Source organism: Anas platyrhynchos, chromosome 1 (assembly GCF_047663525.1).
Source record: "Anas platyrhynchos isolate ZD024472 breed Pekin duck chromosome 1, IASCAAS_PekinDuck_T2T, whole genome shotgun sequence".
NCBI classification, from domain to species: domain Eukaryota; kingdom Metazoa; phylum Chordata; class Aves; order Anseriformes; family Anatidae; genus Anas; species Anas platyrhynchos.
In genome coordinates, this window is record NC_092587.1 from 142,587,144 (window position 1) to 142,604,617 (window position 17,474).

A 17,474-nucleotide genomic window follows, 5' to 3' on the forward strand; every position below is an offset into this window, starting at 1 on the left:
GCCATGCTCTTCTTACTGCCCTACACTGCTGCTTTAGATAGCAGCAGTCCTTCTCTCAGCAAAGTACTAGCGCGGAGCTGCAGTGTGCTGGGAGACCGGCAGGATCCCAGAAGAGGCTAAATGAGGTGGGCACTCTCTGGCTTTAGGGGGTGTGGATGTAAGGATGGATGTTCTTGACTGCAGCCTTCATCACAGAACGAAGTCACTACAGGACAGATTTTAATTGTCTGGTGAGATCAGGTTAGGAGGGTGCGCGCTTCAGAAATAGCAGACAGCAAAGTTCTTCAAACTGTACAGGAAACCAAGTCTGATCCAATGCAACTATGTAGCTTGTTGAATTAATGAGAGAGGAACGACCTGTGACTACTGTACACTTGGTGAAAAAAAAAGATGAATTTAAGAATGGTGGCAGGAACTAGGAGCAAACTTACCTTCCCCAGTTACACGCAGCAAGTACACTCCTAATTCTGCTTTGCACATTTGAAGATCATTGAATCACAGAATGGTTTGGGTTGGAACCCCATCCTGTCCCATGGGCAGGGACACCTCCCACCAGCCCAGGTTGCCCAAAGCCCATCCAGCCTGGCCTTGAACACCTCCAGGGATGGGGCAGCCACAGCTTCTCTGGGCAGCCTGTGCCAAGGCCTCACCACCCTCAGAGCAAAGAAAGATTCCCGTTGGAAAAGTGATGTTACTTTCCTCCTCTTCCATGATGCAAGCAAATTCCATGGGGAAGGTTTACTTGGTTAGTTCATTGCATAACATGGCCACGTTGTGTTTTGGGAAGATGTTTATCGTCCCATGGATTGTGTCATCTTAGTTTTTATTGCTGTTGTAGCAAACATGTAGCAGAAATGATGCTAGAGAAAAAGGTATTACAAATTACATAATAAAACAAGTCCCAGTCAGAAGATAAACTTCTGACCTTTGCAAAGATAAATGTTGTTTGATTTTTTTTTAAGCGTGATTGCTGGAAAGAATACTTTGGTTTTGAGTTCAGAGCCTATGAGCACACTTCTATCAGCTGCAATCAAGTCAGTATTTTCACATAGTTTGGTTTTGCTGATAACTTTCCCCATGACTGCAGTTAGTAGAAGACTGCTGTATCAGCAGGGCTTGTACAGGGATTGTTTGAACTCCACAATTTCATAGTGACTTGGGCATGCAAAAAGGGTTGTGTCTGTGTGGCTCTTACATTGTGTTTCTTAAGACTGTGAAAGCAATTTATTTGTAAATACCTGGTGTGTAAATGCAGTTAAACCACGGCAACAGCTTTGTTTTAAATGACTTTATTTTGAAAAATACAATGTGCGGTGTAATGTCGACTAAATGTAATACTGGCACTGTCAATCAGAGCTTGTACTTCACACGATGATCAGCTAGTCATGCAATAAAATGTGTATGTTATGAAGCACTCCCACTTCAACTGTTTTATCGTTATCTCTTTACGACATTGCACAAATCCTTGTACATTAACACACCCTCTATGCCTGTAGTCTTCCTACGTACTTGACAGCACACACTAGTCACATAGCTCAAGAACACTGAGGTGAGACCACGGCCTTATTGAAATTGAGTGGTGGTTGCCATTAATTTCAGCAGGCTGGGGGTTTCACCCTGAATACCCATCTATGAATTTATTGCGTGCGGCCATTGTAATCACTGGACTGTTTCACTTGCTCATAACTTAACTCAGATGCTTAAACTGGAATACTTAATGGGAAAAAAAAAAGTGTAGTATGTCAGTAACACCCAAATGGTTTTATATCTCAGGTTTTGCATTAGTTTTAGTTAGCTACAGAAATCTTAAACACCATCACTGCTACTAGAGATTCCGAAGTTGTTTTCCCTCTGTACTTGCAGAGTTTGAGTAAGAAGGTTAAGTGATGTTAATAGTATAGCGAAACACGGAAGGGCAAAGCTAGCTCCAAACATCTGTGTGTTTCAGGCTATAAATTGCAAGCGCGGCTTTCTGCCTCTCTTCCCTGCCTCTTTATTTTGAGCTTTAAATATCCTTTCCACATTCAGGGCAAAGGATGTCATCCCTTTCTGTTAGGAAGCCACGGCCCACTAACGAGAGAGAACACTTCTTACAGTTAAAGCAATCATTATGCCACTGCCGCTCTTCAAACGAGATGTACTTGGTTCCTCCGAGACCTGTTTGGAAACCAAAAGCATTCTGTTACAGGGGAAGAGTAGCGCGTTAGCCATTAAGTGATGCTATTTCAGACTCCACTTCTGGGTAGCTGTGGACATCTGACATACAGCAGTGAAAAATGCCATTATGCTGAACCTATTTCTGTTTGTTGCTGTGCTAATTTTGTCACCCTTGCTCTGGAACAAGAAGGATTTTCATCCTTAAGCAGTTCTGTTGCTTTCAGCTGAGTTCATGAGCTAGACTGTTGGCGTGGTTATGGATGGTGGCAGAAATGAACATTTAAGGATAGGCTCAGCCCTTAGCTGACAGCAGGATGGCACTACAATGCAGAGCAGAAGAAAAGAAAAGCAACTGCATCTGAATTACAGAAGTCTGGTGGTTATTTACACAACATTTATGATGTCTGGGTAAGTTAATCTTGTTTTGTGAAAATGCATTAAGTTCTTTAGAAAGGAAGTCTTACTTCCTTTCCTTACTTAGGAAGGCTACTTCATGACTTGATTCACAGATTTCAGGGAGGGTGCCTCAAGAAAAGAAGGTTAGCAAATGACAAAAAACAAAAAAGTGTGAGGCTGTGGAGGTTGTCATGGGAAATATAGAGGTTGTATAGAATAAAAGAAAATGGGCTAATGTCTCTCGTAATAGTAATTATTGCTTAATCTTAATGATAAGCAATTTGAATGTTATGCAGAAGGATTGACTAGCTGAAAGTCAATGAAAGGACTCGGTTGGGCATCTCTCTTACTTGAGAGGGTTTTTTGGGGGGCGTTGCCATTTGTAATAACATTGGGAAAAAAACAGTGTATGAAAAAGGGCTGCCATATTCAGAAGAGAAAATGCTTCTGAAGTGAACAGGTAACAACAAGCAAGGTGTTATGCACTGACCTTTCTAGGAGATACGCAAATCAGCATCTACAAGTGTGGGACAGAGCAATATTGTCATGCAAAAATGATTCAGTTATAACTCAGATATGCAATCTTGGTGTTAAATGCTGATTACTACATATAGGACGTTACAATTTTATGCTAAGTATTTCAAAGGTAAAGCTGTAAGCAGTTGATCTTTTGACTACCATTGTACTGGAAAGCCTTGTAATTTCCCAGCTGCTGTCCTGGGAAGCAATACTTTGCTACAACATGAGGTATAACCCAGTTAGAAGCTACTGGTAGAGAGACTTTTGTTACTGAGGTCAGTGATCCCTCTCATGAGCACAAGTGAAATGCCATACAGAATATGGATATCCCACTACCTGCATAACTGTTACTGTGCATCCACCATGGTTCATGAAAGTCAGGTGGAAAGGAGAAAACTTCAATTTAAGGACCTCTTCCACTTTTTATGAGGCACTTGGAAGGCATGGTAAGTATTTAAGTTCACGAATCCTAAATTATGTAGTGTCAAGCTCGTCAGAATAAGTTAACGAACCATTTTTAATATTAGCAGCAGTTCATCAGAAAAAAATGAGATAATTTTTCAGTGACTCGCCACGAGGGACCTACCACTGATCGGGTTTGTGCATCCAGCACACTTTTTGGCGTAAAGGTTGCAGAAGCAGCTCAGGCAATACGCAAACTCATCCCTGGAGGTAAAGCGTTGTCCGGACAACTGCTTCTTGCATCCAGTGCAAACAAAGCACTCCTTATGCCAGGGCTGCTCCCGGTAAGTAACGCCTCCTGAAGTGATAGCCTGTTTATGGGAAGTAAGACAAAGTGTTTTCTTGAGGGTGGCAGCTTTGTATCTTTGGTAGAGAGGAAGAGCGATGAGGTTTTTGTGGGTGGGAGGAAGGAAAAAAAGGCTTAACAGCAGCAAAGCATAATTTTGGCTGAATTTAACCTTGAGAAGAACATACAAGTGATTCATTGTAATTGCCCCATTTATACAAAGAAGCCCTATGTATCACTCTGAATTGTGCTCTTTGTTTTTGAAGCTGGTCTTTGTAGGTCTTTTTTTTAAATTAATGTGCAAGGATTTGTCTCATTTCTGTTCCTTCACCTGTCCCATTCTTCATAGTGAAAGAACTACCTTGTGTGTTTTAATTTTCCCCTTATTTCCCTTGGCAAAGATTGCTTTATTTCAATTTTACCTGAAATCTTTTCTTCCTGATTCTCTGTAATTTGTCTGGGCTTTTTCCTCTTATAACTAGACATTGCCTATAATAACAGCTCCCCTGACTTTAGACAAACCAAACTTCTTTTGACTCCTGAGTGTTCCTAAAAAGCTGTAAAAATGGTCACTTTAATTTCATTTCCTGCCTTCACAAAGGGGAGATTCCCTGGTAAATCCATCTTCTGTGTGGTCATGCAATTTAATATGAGCATTCATCTGTCTTTGCCTCTTTCCAAAGTATTTAGGAGCTTGTTCTCAAACGGAGTTAAAATGAGACTCTAGGAGGGAGATTTAAGGTATGAAACTCCTATCCATTCACCAATTTTTTGAAGCTTCTACGAGGTAGTAAAGGTAATTAGATTTATATTCAGACAGAAGAAAGGAAAACTTGAGTAAATGTTGTCCCTGGTGCAGGATGGGAGCTGAAATTATATCATCTCTTGAAATCAGTTGATTTCGAATCTTTTAACACTCACCCACTCACTCCCATGCACAGAAAAATATGATGTTCTACCTAATTGGACTTAAAATGTGACGGAGCTCAATCCCTTGTGTTTTAGGTGAAGAAAATAAGAGCACTACCTTCTTGCACTGGACGCACTGCATAGCAAACTGCTTTTCGTAGCAGGGTACGCAGAAGTTTTGATTGTCTTTCGGGATGAAACTCTTTGTCCCAATTGGCTGTTGACAGCGGTAGCAGATAAAGCAAGTCTCGTGCCAGCTGTTGCCTTTATATTCCATCTTCCGTGTGCCTGTAATGAGACCAGAACACAAACTGAACTCCTGGCTGAGACCAATGCAGTTTTTAACTCTACTTCAGTGGCTGACTGTCAGGGAAAAAGCAGTGCAGCTATGAGACAGAGGCTAGCCTATGTTCTCAAGGTATGGGGTACCAGTTTAAGATTTTGGACAGTAAGAGGTTCTCCTTAAAAGAAGAGAGATGTTTACTGCTAATCCACTTTTCTGTCTGTTGACACAATATCAAGTTCTTAGGAGACTAACGAGCTGTTTGTGTGTTGGCTAATGATGAACCACACTAATTCCTTTGCCAACTCTCCTCACACCAGTCACCACAGGGTGAAGTTTTACCATTTTCCTTTTCTCAAATTTTAATTCCCCTTTGTTTACCAGTATCATAACTTTATTTTTCTTTTTTTTGGTCTCATTAAATTCTGCCCATACTTCAGCAATTTTGGTTTTTAAAGATCTCATTTGCAGCAATGTAGTAAGTGCACTGTTACTCATCTTTCTGCCTTGAGTATTGCAGACCCTTTTTGTTAATGGACACCTTTTAAGAATTATGCACTCCCTGTGCTGGTAACTCTTTATATCATACCAAAAGGAATTCTTGGAGGAGTGGCATCCTGGGAAAAGATATAGATGCATGTTTTTGGAATAGCCAAGAATTATATTTACACGTTTTTAGCAGTTCATTATTTGGGTTTGTATTATCACTGAAACACAAGGCAGGGGGAACCCTGTTTGTTACCCGCTAGATTGAAGTCAGTGGGAGCTCAGTTTGCAGAAGGCCTGAAAGATCAAGCTTGTAATTATTTAGTATTTAATGGGCTTGTCATTATAATGCTTTATTAAATCTAAATTGTATGTTTAGTGGAGCAAAGCAAAGGACAAGAGTAGCATCAACAATCTCCATGAAGGGTATCCAGCCTCTTGCTGGTTCTTTCAAAACGAATTATGTTCCAGTTGGTGATCAGAGTAACATGGAGTGCTGTACGAGCAAACTTTAAAAATAGTAAAAAAATAAAAATAAAATATTTCTCATCTCAGATAAAGATGCTTATACTGATAAATGGATGTCTATATGTTTTTATGTATATTTGCTGTTTCTTATTTATATGTCCTACGCTCTCATCAAACCCTTATCAAAACACCTTAGGTGTACAAAGAAAATTGTGGTTTTGAGCTTTTGTCTAGGATGACTGGTGTGAGAATCAGCCAAGGAAAAAATTTACAGCAAAAAGTAACTGGTAATCTTTATGGAACATGCATATGGATTGTTCAAATTGCCTTTTAATATTTTATTGCTGGACCAATATTCCTTCCACTTTAAGCCCTCAAATCATCAATCAAATCAATTAAAAATCAAGTGCTGTCCTATTGTCATGTGCAAGTGAGTCTTTTTTCTGTTTTCCTGTTTTTTTTATACCTTTTATGCTCAAGAAAGACCTTACAGATATTTTGACCAATTATTCATTTTTTATTGCAGAATCTAAATTTAGAGTATTTACCTAAAACAACTAAACTGAGAATTAAGTAAACTGTGTGAGTGTCCTCTGATCTTCAAGCATGGAAAGCCAACTGAGACAGAGTACAAAGGCGGGATTGGACAGAAGAGTTGTCCAGCCATCAAAAGCCTTTCAATGAATGCTTCTAAAGAGAATTGTAAATCCCATTAATAAAACTACTAAATGAAATTGATACTAGTTTTCAAGAACAATCCATTTCACACATATAAAAATTCTAACAAGATGCATTATGAAAACTATGGGTTCTGGTCATGGAAATAACTTAGGATTCAACCGTATCTTACAAAGTTCACCGTGTCTTAGCAGAGAGAGTCATGGAAAAAAACATTTGTCACCACAAATACTGCCAAGACTGGGTTTGATATTTAACCAGATCTTTCCTCAGTCCCAAAAGTGAGCATCCTAACCTGGCATAATAGTCTTCTTGCACTCATTACATTTGGAAGAGTATTCATTGGAGTAGCAGTCAGTGCAAAGTAGATGTTCCTCTTTTGCGGCAAAAGGCTTGTCCACCAATGAGTTCTTGCACTGGAAGCAGTGAAAGCAGGTTTCATGCCAGTGGCGGTCCTTGTAAGACAGATCCTATAGAAATCCAAAACCACAGAGTAAACAGAACGAACAATTTGCACAACTGGAAGCTCAGAGCATGTAAACGTGTTCGGATCTGGATCACAGCCAGGAGTTAGGGCTTATTCCCACAGCTCAAGAAAACAGCATGTTCTAATGAAGGTGAACTTATTTTGCCATGATTACCAAAAGCAGCTGATGACAACTGTCAGCCCTCTCTCAATTGAAGGTCAATTGAATTAAATTTCAGTTCGGTTAGGTATTTCCTCTGAGAATAAAGTCCTGGTTTTGAGTCAGGTTAGGACTTGTTAACTTTAGCAATATAACAACTCCCTCTATTTGTCTTAAGTATTTCCAATTTCTAGGTCATTTTATAGCTGTTTGTTTCTGGACTGAAATCCCTTTCCCTTTCTGATAGTTCAACAGATTTACACCAAGGCATGCACGTGTGTGTGCTGTGACTGATTTTTACCAAGTCTTATATTTCTGTTTCAAATGTAAATCAGGTGCTTTGCTGGAGACTGAACGAACGCTCTGGAAGATGAGACCACACCGTACCTGTAGCTGCTGATCCAGAACACTCCTGGCCAAGGGATTAGCACCTTGGAGCACCTAAGTATTTAAAATATCTCGCCAGTGGTACTTTTTAAAATTAAAACAAAACAAACCAACACCAAAAAAGTTCTTCTAAGAACTGTGACTTCTGTGTTCGTGTTGTCATGAGTAGGAAATATAAAAATTAAGCAGAAATAATTTGTCAGGTTCAAGCTCGAGATCTGCTATATATTAATTAGAAGCACAGAATTGCCCTGGTTAACTGAAGGAAAGGAATGAGTTTTATATCTTTTTATTTTTTTCCCCTAATTGTATGAAGTAGAATGGAAACAATAGCTTGTGTCAGACCTACTCTGCTCCATGTAAGCATAGTCACATCACAGGTGACTCCAAACATGCAATCTTAGCCCAGAGCAAACAAATACTGTGGATTTAGGTTAGCCTAAAATAGCAACATGTTATGTCAGCAGGATCCTTGTTCTCAAAAATAGCTAACAGGAAACACTGAAATAGTTTTTGCATAGCTCAGCGGATGCGTAGTAATGTGCTAAACTATAGTAACTTCAGAAGAATTTGCGAAATGAAGAATCTCTCTTTGGACTACTGAGCTGCTCACCTAGATTTCTTAGGTCACTGTGAGTAACAAGTAGTGTCCAATACGTCTTTTGTCTCTGAGAATGCAGCCCGAGAGAGAATATCTAAGCTTCATACTGTACGGCTTTCTGACAGTTGTTTACTCAGGTTGTCTATTTATTTCAAGGAAATCTTTTTGAAACAACCCAGATTTCTGACCAGAAAACCTTAGACTTTTCTAATAGAAAAATTAAAAACCAACCAAACAAACAAAAAACACGTCTTGTTTAGAAGTTATTTAACTTTTTTTCTTCTTTAAATTAAGTTGAATAGCCTCAATCTGATCTCAAAGGAGAAAAATATTTTCATCAGAGAAATATAACATACAGCCAAGAGCGTTTTCCAAAATAAGAAATTTGCCTGCAAGAAAACAGAATGACAACAGATCTGTTTTTCTTTCTATTGTAACAGGATAGATTCTTTTTTTTTTTTTTTTTTTTTCCTTCATTTTCTGCCTTTCTCCGTATTTTGCAATATTCTGCAAGCTAATGTTTATACCCCAAACTCACTCACTGATATTTCCTTTCATTTTGCCTTGTTGAATCAATAAAATGATACCATGCAGAAGGTCTGTTTCCTGTTGCAGGGGAATAATGAAGAAGAGGATTAGCTTTTGCTGATGCAATGTTTAATCTTTGAATCGATCACGATGGCAGATTGTATGGACACTATTGGAGCAGGTCACAGTACCAGACACTTCATCGTGGCAAAGTGATGAGTCACAGCCACAACCCAAAGCAAGCAAGATCCAGACTGGTGCAAATAATCTTTAGCTAGCTTGGATGATTGCAGCAGCTGGTGTCATCGAATGTGGGGGATGTTTAGGATGTCTGGGTTGGACATGCCTGCGGCAGAGCATTGGCCAGGTGAAATGGTTATTGCTTTCTTTCTCTGAATCTGCCATCTGAAGCAGGGAAGTTCAAGGTACTGATGAAGCAGTTTGTGAGTTGTTTCATGGTTGTTCTTAGGTCAGTGCTACGAAGTCGGTGGCTATCAGGTTTTGTCTATGTCAGTACATTGCATATCCAACTGGAGCTGTTGGTGTGCACATAAATTACAGATTTATCGATCTAGATCAGATTCTACACTGGAGAAGCTGCATCTGCAAAGACGACTTCAAGCTTGTCTGACTATTAGGCTGGTGCTCAGTTAAGCTGAAAGAGCATTAGATTTACTCGAGGTTAGGCTAGCTGACAGGAACATAAACAAATCTGTTCCAGCAGAAGACACAAGTGATTTACTTGTAATTACTGTTTATTGCATGGATTTCCAGGAAGAACTAATAAAGACATTTGCTATTGTGGACTCACAACTAGAGTGCAGCCTTAAAATACTGATGAGTGTAACTTCTCAGCTGCTTTATGCAGCTTGAAAGAAATGAGTCCCTGATGCGACGTATTTTAACTAGTTTTTAATGAATCCTCTTATGTTTCCTAAAAGAAATCTGGAGAATGACTTTTTACCATCAGTCTGTGCATCTGGCTATGAAAACTGACAGCCACGTGCTCTCGTCAGATAAAGCACACACAAGCACAGATAACAGCCTGAAGAATTACCATAGATTGACATTTCAGAAGTGGAAGTGTGTTTACATACAGAGAGATGCATGCACACAGATGCTTGTGGACTTGGTCTGTCCCGGGCAAGTGTTTTGCAGCTGAGGAGCAGAGAGCTGCAAACTAGTTCCAGATGTGCTCCCAGTGAAAACAGAGGGGGAGGAGGGCAATGCCTGCCTCTGAAGAGCTACAATAAATCCTGCAGCTGAATTTGCAGGAAGAAATATTTAGCACTTCATTCAGTTATATTTCTTCTGAATGTGAAAAATAATAATTCCCTTATCTGATTTGCGTGAGTATAAGCATAACTAGATTAACGAGACCTGAAGCTACTCAGATTTGAATGGGTACATCTCTCAGCTTGATCTGAGAATCTGCTTCTCGAAAATTTCAGCTCAGTGCTCCTTGGGGGGACCAAATGAGTGGCAAATTCTGGGATGTTTCTCCAAGAGACATCAGAGTGAGCCAAGAGTTGTACACATGCAGATGACTGACAGTAGGAACATGGCACAAATAAACATTAAAGTGGACCCTATTTATATCCAAAGCGTTTTGGTCATCTCTTGCAAAATAGGTTTGAAACTACAGTTTTGAAAAGACCTCAGGTGCTTTTCAAACAATTTTACTTTCCCTGACTTTCATCATGCCATCTCCAAAGAGAACTTTGTCAGGATAGCTGTTTTCAGCCCCTCATATCCTACAAATATATTGTGTCTTAGACCTTTATAAGTCTAAGCAAGCTTAAACCATTATGAATTATCTTTTCTCCTGAACTGGCTCTCAACAGGGACCCAACAAGAAGAAGGAGACTAGAGGCATCATTATCAGAAGGATAACTGTATATGTTTGTTCATAAATGAAAAACACACATCAGACTTTCTTGCTAGCGACAATGCTATTTTCAGAAGGATAAGCAGGGAAAATGGGGTACTACAACAAAACTCTGTACAAATTATGGTCATGCACTCACTGTAACTGAACATTTTAGTGTGCTAGACTGTTAATTCCCTATTAAGATCGTATTTAGAAAAGGTAAAATTAAGCAGCACTCTACTGAAGCCAGCACCATAGTGATATGACAAGAGACTAATGGTCTGTCACCATTCCTCTTCACAACAGTGAGTCTGATATTCAGCAGTGCACAGAGGAAGTGTTGCAACACAGAAGAGAGTTGAAAAATTAGGACAGCTTTTCATCCTTTCCTGATCCACGTCATTAGATGCTATATTTTTTGTTGAGTTTATATGTAAGACTGACCCTTTTGACTCATTTTTGGCCTATGTGCTGCCAAAGTAGTTTATCTCATGCTCCACTTTTAATTTAGTTCTCACATTTTGTGGAGGGAATTTGCACCCTCTCCTGCTTGCCAAGGCCAGCTTGTGGTCTGCATTAAGCACTTGATTACTGGAGGTATTTCCTGTATTTGTGATGGTTTCTGTGCCAGAGGGCCTGCAAAGAAACTATTAAAAAAAGGCAAAAATCAACCAAAAGTCACATTTAAGCAGTTAAGCAAATGAGAACATTATGGGTGGATTTCCAGAAAGAAGCAAGGAAACGGTGGGCGTAGGGAGCATTCACCAGGGACACGGGCATCAAAATGCCAACTTCTTCTGCTTAAAAGGAGCAAATTTCTGCTAGGACCTGTTGGCATATGGAGGATGTGTAATAGCTGTGAGAGACATGGCATCGTGTTTTTCGACTGTCTGTCTGCCAGTGCCTCCCACCACTCAGTATATGAAGCTTCAGTGTAACCCAGGGGAGATGATGCTATGCACCAGTGCTGAAACACAGCAAGAAAGACACCGCAGTAGTGCTGGAGCTGGAGAGCTGGCTGTCTCTTTGTCACCACCCGTTTTGCTTTGGTGTAGCCCTTTCAGCTGCAGGAGGGTTGCTCCTGAGTGGGAGGGCTGGTTAGGGGATTGCTCCTGTCCACTGAGAGGAGATTCTGTTCACTGTTTTTCTGTTGGTTTTTGTACAGTAATTTTCACAATGATAAGTAATCATTTACAATCTAATCAAAGCTAATTCTTGCTTTGCACCTAATTTTGCAGATAAGAGTTCATGCTTTGGGTATCGGGAGCTCTGAGAGTCTTAATCCTAGTCTTTAGTCTCAAATTTTGCAGGTCCTAAGAAACAGCCATAGACTAACCAAGCCACCCACAAGAAGTAATTCTTTGCAGGGTGAAATGAGGAGCATCCCCACTGGAGGTGAGATCTAATTTCAGCTCTTCTCAGTGCAGAGAAACAGCGGTGGCCAAGAAGGGACTTGCAAAGGAGGATCTGAGGTGAGAGCTAGTTGGGGCTTTTCAATCTGTCCTGTGGATGGATGTAAGGGTGGGTGCCCCCGGAGGACACAGAGGCTTGGATGCTACCCTTCTGGATAACATTTTCACTTTATAAAGCTTTAGTTCTAAATTTTACAGCTGAATAAAGGCTACGTCAGGACAGCTAATATGTATGGAGTCTACTTTGTTCTTGTAGTAAGAGTACTGGTTTTATTCACAAGCATGACATGTTTTGACTGTACTGCAAATGCAGTGTGTGAAAAGATATATATATGTATATGTGTATAATGTTTATATATCTATTATGTGTTTAGATGCTTATGTGTATATATATAGCTTAATAATAAGAAGAAGCGTGATTTTTGTGACTGTGTTTCCTGGTTCAATTATGCTCAGTCATAGACAAACTTTGAAACTTGTGGCTGAGAAACCTTGAAGGGCTTTCTCTTAAATGTATTCTCTAGAGTCTGTTACTGTACTTGAAAAACTACTCTAGTTTTCCTCTCAATGGGAATATTATTCAGATCTCTTTTTTAATACTCACAACATATTTCATTTTCAGAAGACTCAAAGATCTTAGGGACATTTAGCCATTTGTTAAAATTTGCTTAAAATTGGTCAGCAGGTTGAAAGGCTATAGCATAGAGGATTGTTTGCAGGCACACACAGCAGTCATAGAAACGAACAACAACAAAAAAAAAAAGATGCATTTTTTTTCTGATACACAGTTAATTTCTTTAAGAAATCTTTATTTACTATCTTTTCGTTTTGGTTCTCCACATATAGTTTTGGTCCTTTACGTACAAAAATATTCTTGTATTGCAGAAAATTATTGTTTTGTTGTTGTATTTGTTTTATCTGCTATTAGAGCGTGTTTTGCTTAAAAATACAGAAATGAAGTATATCGGATAACACCCACACTCCCTAAATCCATAAATTTGGGTTGAAAAGTTCAGCCTGATTAATTCCTGAATACTTTGTCCGAGATTTGTTGAAGCCAGTCCAAGTTTTGAAATTCTTGAATATCAACACATGGAAATATCTTCTCAGGGGATTAGAAGGAGACCTTAAAACAAAAGCACATTCTAGAATGGGGCAGAAATATTTTGCTTTTCCAGGTCAGGCCAGCTGTATTTTTTCTCTAATCTGCATATTTATGAGCTGTAGGGAAACTGGCAGTTTTATAGCCTCTTATGGGTTATTGCCAGTTCTCTGTCATGATGGCCAAACATTTTCACCATTTTAAGGCTTCCGAAAGGGGCTTTCCCACCCATTTTCCAATAGGGTAGGATAGATAAGTTTGGAAGAGAGAAGAAATCAAATTTTCCTGATCTGGATAAGCATATACTTTTATATTTCTGAGCCTTTGAAGTAACGATAGTGTGGTAGTACCAGCAAAATGAATTAATTCATGTTCCTAGAGGTATGGATCAGCAATGAAGGAAATAAAAGAATCCTATGGCCATGCAACGTAAATCACTGTTTTAATGTAAACCCACGCTGCCAGTGAAACTCTTGGCCAACTTTGAACAGGTCAAATTTGTGCAGGGAGGGTGTACGTAGGATGAAATCCATCCATAGCAGTCCAACCATCGCTTCACTGGATGCCTCAAATATCATCTGTCTTCATTCAGTCAGAGTAAAACTGGTGAGAACTCCACTTCTTTGGGGTAATTTAAAAGGAAAATAGGCAGTCACACCTCATTTAGAACGGGTACGTGTTGCCATGTGGTGCATAGCTCAAACAAGCGAGGCCTCTGCTCTTTCCTATGTAATCTTTAGTTGGGTTCCACTATCATTATTCTCCATTTAGAAGTCTAATTGTGTTCTGACTGACTTATTACTTTGGTCAGTGTTGGCCAGATTTTTGTGGTCCATGAGTTGGCATCTTTTTCTGAGTGTGTCTTGTCTCTTGATGACAATTAATTGTGGTCACTGCAGAGACAGCAGCAGCTTATCTCCATCCCATCCAAAGGCAAGAAAAATTGGTTTCTGCCACCTTTACAGGTCCTAGCTGGTCCCAAGGCCAGTTGGGCTCTCTTAATGAGTTAAGGAGACTTTCTATCATCAGATCATCCCATGGCTTAAAGGAAGAGGGGTGCTTTTCAATTTCTATTAACATGTTTTATAACAGAGTCTTGCCATTGGAAGTGATGAAAAACAGACACAGGGGTCCAGAAAAAAACCACTTTTTCACCAAAAGAAAACCCTACATAACCATCAAGATAAGCTTATAGGTCCTTCTAGCTAATAGCACCATGCTTCAGACACAAGGCTCCCACATAAAGACAGTGTTCTCCATCCTAAATAATAAAGTAAAATGTCAATGCTGTATTACCTTTGGAAAAAGTTCACTAAATTTAACCTGTTAACTTTGGGGAATACTGAAGGATTACATGTGTTTTTAACATCAAATATTTTTACCTGAAAACCCTTCTGGTACTTTAAATTGGGTCTTGCTGCTCAGAGCAGGACTCCTCTCAACCTGTGCATTATGCCCTCCAGCTATATAAGGCCCTGGGCATTCAGGGCACCCTTCCAAACTGAATTAACAAACATCTGAAAGTTTGTTGCTCAACTCTGTTTTAAGAGGTGCGAAGCACCCTCCATTCCTGCTGGTTCCAAAGATGTGTCTAGCACTTTGAGGACCAAATCGTTCATTCATGACATCAGTGAATTAAGCACTCAAGGATGAGCCTAACATTTCTGTGTAGAGTGAGGGATGTGCTTGCAGCTGTGGGGTAATATATTACTCTGCCAAGATTTCCATGATGAGACACAACTCTGCCGTACCTTGCAGTCAGCGCCAATAGGTTTTTTGCATTCCTCACAGGTGTTGGAGTAGAGGTTTTCGTAGCATTTCACGCAGTAGGGGCTGTCCTCCCTCAGGATGTACTTCTTGCCAAACAGGGACTCTTTGCAGTAGTGGCAGTCAAAGCGTTCGGTCATGTTGGTGTCTGGAGTCCAGCTATTCTGCCACAAAGACAGAAACAGGCATTTATCAGACTAGGCACGTTGACCCAATCCCCCAAGAAAGCTTTATTATCAATTCCAGTTTATCAAATTCAAATTTCAATCAGATAAATCAACACAATAGAAGAAAACTATAAATCTCGCAGCCCTGGACAAAGACTGTAGCCCGTCTATTTTAACCACCATTGACATGTCTTTGACCAGAGCTAGTGTTAGAGACCAGAGAAAGGAAAATGGGTAAGTCGTGATTGTGAAGAATTCACATGGGATTCCTAAGGAATATCGAGTAACTTTGACCTACAGGCCCAATGCAAGACGTTGTCTCTGTAGGGGATGGAGGAAACCAAATATCTTAAGAGGATGAATCAGCTAATCTCCAGAAGGACCAGCATCTCTTCTATAAGGAGAGAAGTTTTGCATTGCTGGTAGACTTTAGTCATGCAGGGGCTATCTAACACCATTGCCATGTGCTTCTGCACTTTCCTTCTCTGCATTCTCTATAAGCCCATGGCAAACAGTCATTGCTCTGGAGAGAGCCATTACCCCTCCATCTCTGCTAACATGTGGGACTGTGGGTGCTCTTAGCAGCAGGAGCTGGGGGGGGCAGCAATTGTGTGTCTGAGTCTTCCCTGATGCCCCTGAATGAGTTATCCAGCTGCTGTGGTTTAGTGGGACACGAACAAGAGCTAGCTACCCTGGTTAAACCAAATGTCATGTAATGTTTATGGAAGGAAAAAAGCCACTTGAAGAAAATGCAAAAGGTCATCTTGTCTGAATCAGGGTCACTTGCTATTTTTTCCTCTGGTCTTGTTATGTCTCCAGTATATTTTGGATGCACACACAAGTAACAATGACATGAATGTCTTTGATTACTTGCATGAATGTTCATTACTGCCTGGGACAATTTATTTTGGGTCTGGGTTTAACTGGAATCATCAGCTTCTTAGCCTGAGGCTCTCAGTGTGTGTTACACCTGAAATCTGCTCAGAGGTTACAGCTGGAGCAGGACATAGCCGCCTGTTTAGGAAGGGGAATTTCCAAGGCAGAAAGCACATTCCACCTGTACTGCATGACCTTCACTGCCTGCCAGGCCTGGGCTCCCTGTTAAGCCAGATTTGGTCTATAAAGCCTTAAATGCTTTGGGTACTAATGGTTTAAGTGGCTATCTCTGTCTTTCACACACAAGTGACGTTCACAGCAGCCGCAGTGCTTTTGCCAACTTTAGCCCTCACTTTTAAACAAAAAGTTGTTACTTGCTTAGTGTTCTTGGCATGGGTTCCTTGATCCTGGAGTTTTTCCTCTTCTTTTGGCTGGAGGAGCCACCCTTAGGGCATTCTGAAATTCTTAGTTCTCCTCCAGGATTTCAGTTCTTATTATCTTATATCCCCTGTGGCTGGTGTTTGATTAAGGTTGTAGGGTGGTCCGAATGGGCAAAGGTGGATTTGGTGGCTAGAAGGCTTTCTATTTTTGATGATCTGTCAGCTGCTGAATTGTGTAGTTACTCACAGAGCCTAAGAGGTGAAAGCTTTTGTATGTGTGGTGCAGGTACATGATGGCTCAGCTGCTGGGAAGCCTTTTGAGCTCCAGGTGACTGCTAAAGGAAAAGGACAGGGAAACTACTGAACACCCCAAAGTGCTTGGAACACAAATCCTGGCAGCCGGTCATCCGTGCTATGACCTACTCAAAAGGAGCAGTAGTGCAGCTGTTTTCACCCTACAGAAGCTGTGGGGAAGCACTAGTTAACTTCCTTATCCAAAAGGAAAGCTGGGAGTACGCTAGGTGCTCTTGGTCCTTGGAGATTAAAGAGGACCATAGGGATTGATAATGAAACGATGGAAAATCAGAGGAATTACACTGGAGAAAGAAGTGCAGAGACTACCTAAAGTTCACCAGTAGCCCATCTCCAACAGCAGTGGCTAGCAAAGACAGCAGAAGGAAAGAGAGCAAGAAACAGGGCTGGCACAAAGGTGTATTTCCTTCATAAACTGCTTCCTGCAGGTTAGTCTCCTCTTCAAGTGGAGGTGAAGTCTTTTCCACAACATTTAGTCGGTGTTGGTAGATTTATTTTCCCCTCCATTTTGAGCCCATTTACATTCCCAACCTACATAACACATTTGTACTTCCCATGAAGGAAATAGAAAGGACTTAACTTGCTTCAAGCAAATCCCTTCAAGGAGTAATTTCAGGTAAATGAATGGAGTCAGGCTATTATAAAGTTGTGTGTATGACTGAGTCTGAGAGGAGTGATAGCTTTCTGTAAAAGGTAGGTATTTAGGACATAAATCTGTAGCTTTTTACCAGACTCTATCACCTTTTTAAATGATAGGATTTGGTTGCACAGTCAATTTGCATTATTAAAAATCTGAAATCTG

General features: G+C 40.3%; 1 protein-coding gene across 6 annotated transcripts in view; it reads right to left on the reverse strand.

Moving 5' to 3' along the window:
- Nucleotides 1-1,273: 1,273 nt before the first annotated feature.
- Nucleotides 1,274-17,474, reverse strand: part of FHL2 (four and a half LIM domains 2) — a 41,179-nt gene continuing 24,978 nt past the window's right edge. For 3 of the 6 annotated variants that reach the window (XM_013109849.5, XM_038173261.2, XM_005031051.6), the window contains 5 exons: nt 14,922-15,096; nt 6,940-7,114; nt 4,848-5,017; nt 3,659-3,845; nt 1,274-2,157 (listed from right to left, as the gene is read on the reverse strand). In XM_013109849.5, coding sequence (XP_012965303.1) covers nt 2,006-2,157; nt 3,659-3,845; nt 4,848-5,017; nt 6,940-7,114; nt 14,922-15,077 — 840 coding nt within the window. In that variant the 5' untranslated portion in view covers nt 15,078-15,096 and the 3' untranslated portion in view covers nt 1,274-2,005. Of the gene's footprint in view, nt 2,158-3,658; nt 3,846-4,847; nt 5,018-6,939; nt 7,115-14,921; nt 15,102-17,474 lie in introns of all 6 variants that reach the window. The other 3 variants (XM_038173259.2, XM_038173260.2, XM_005031050.6) reach the window with 1 other exon arrangement.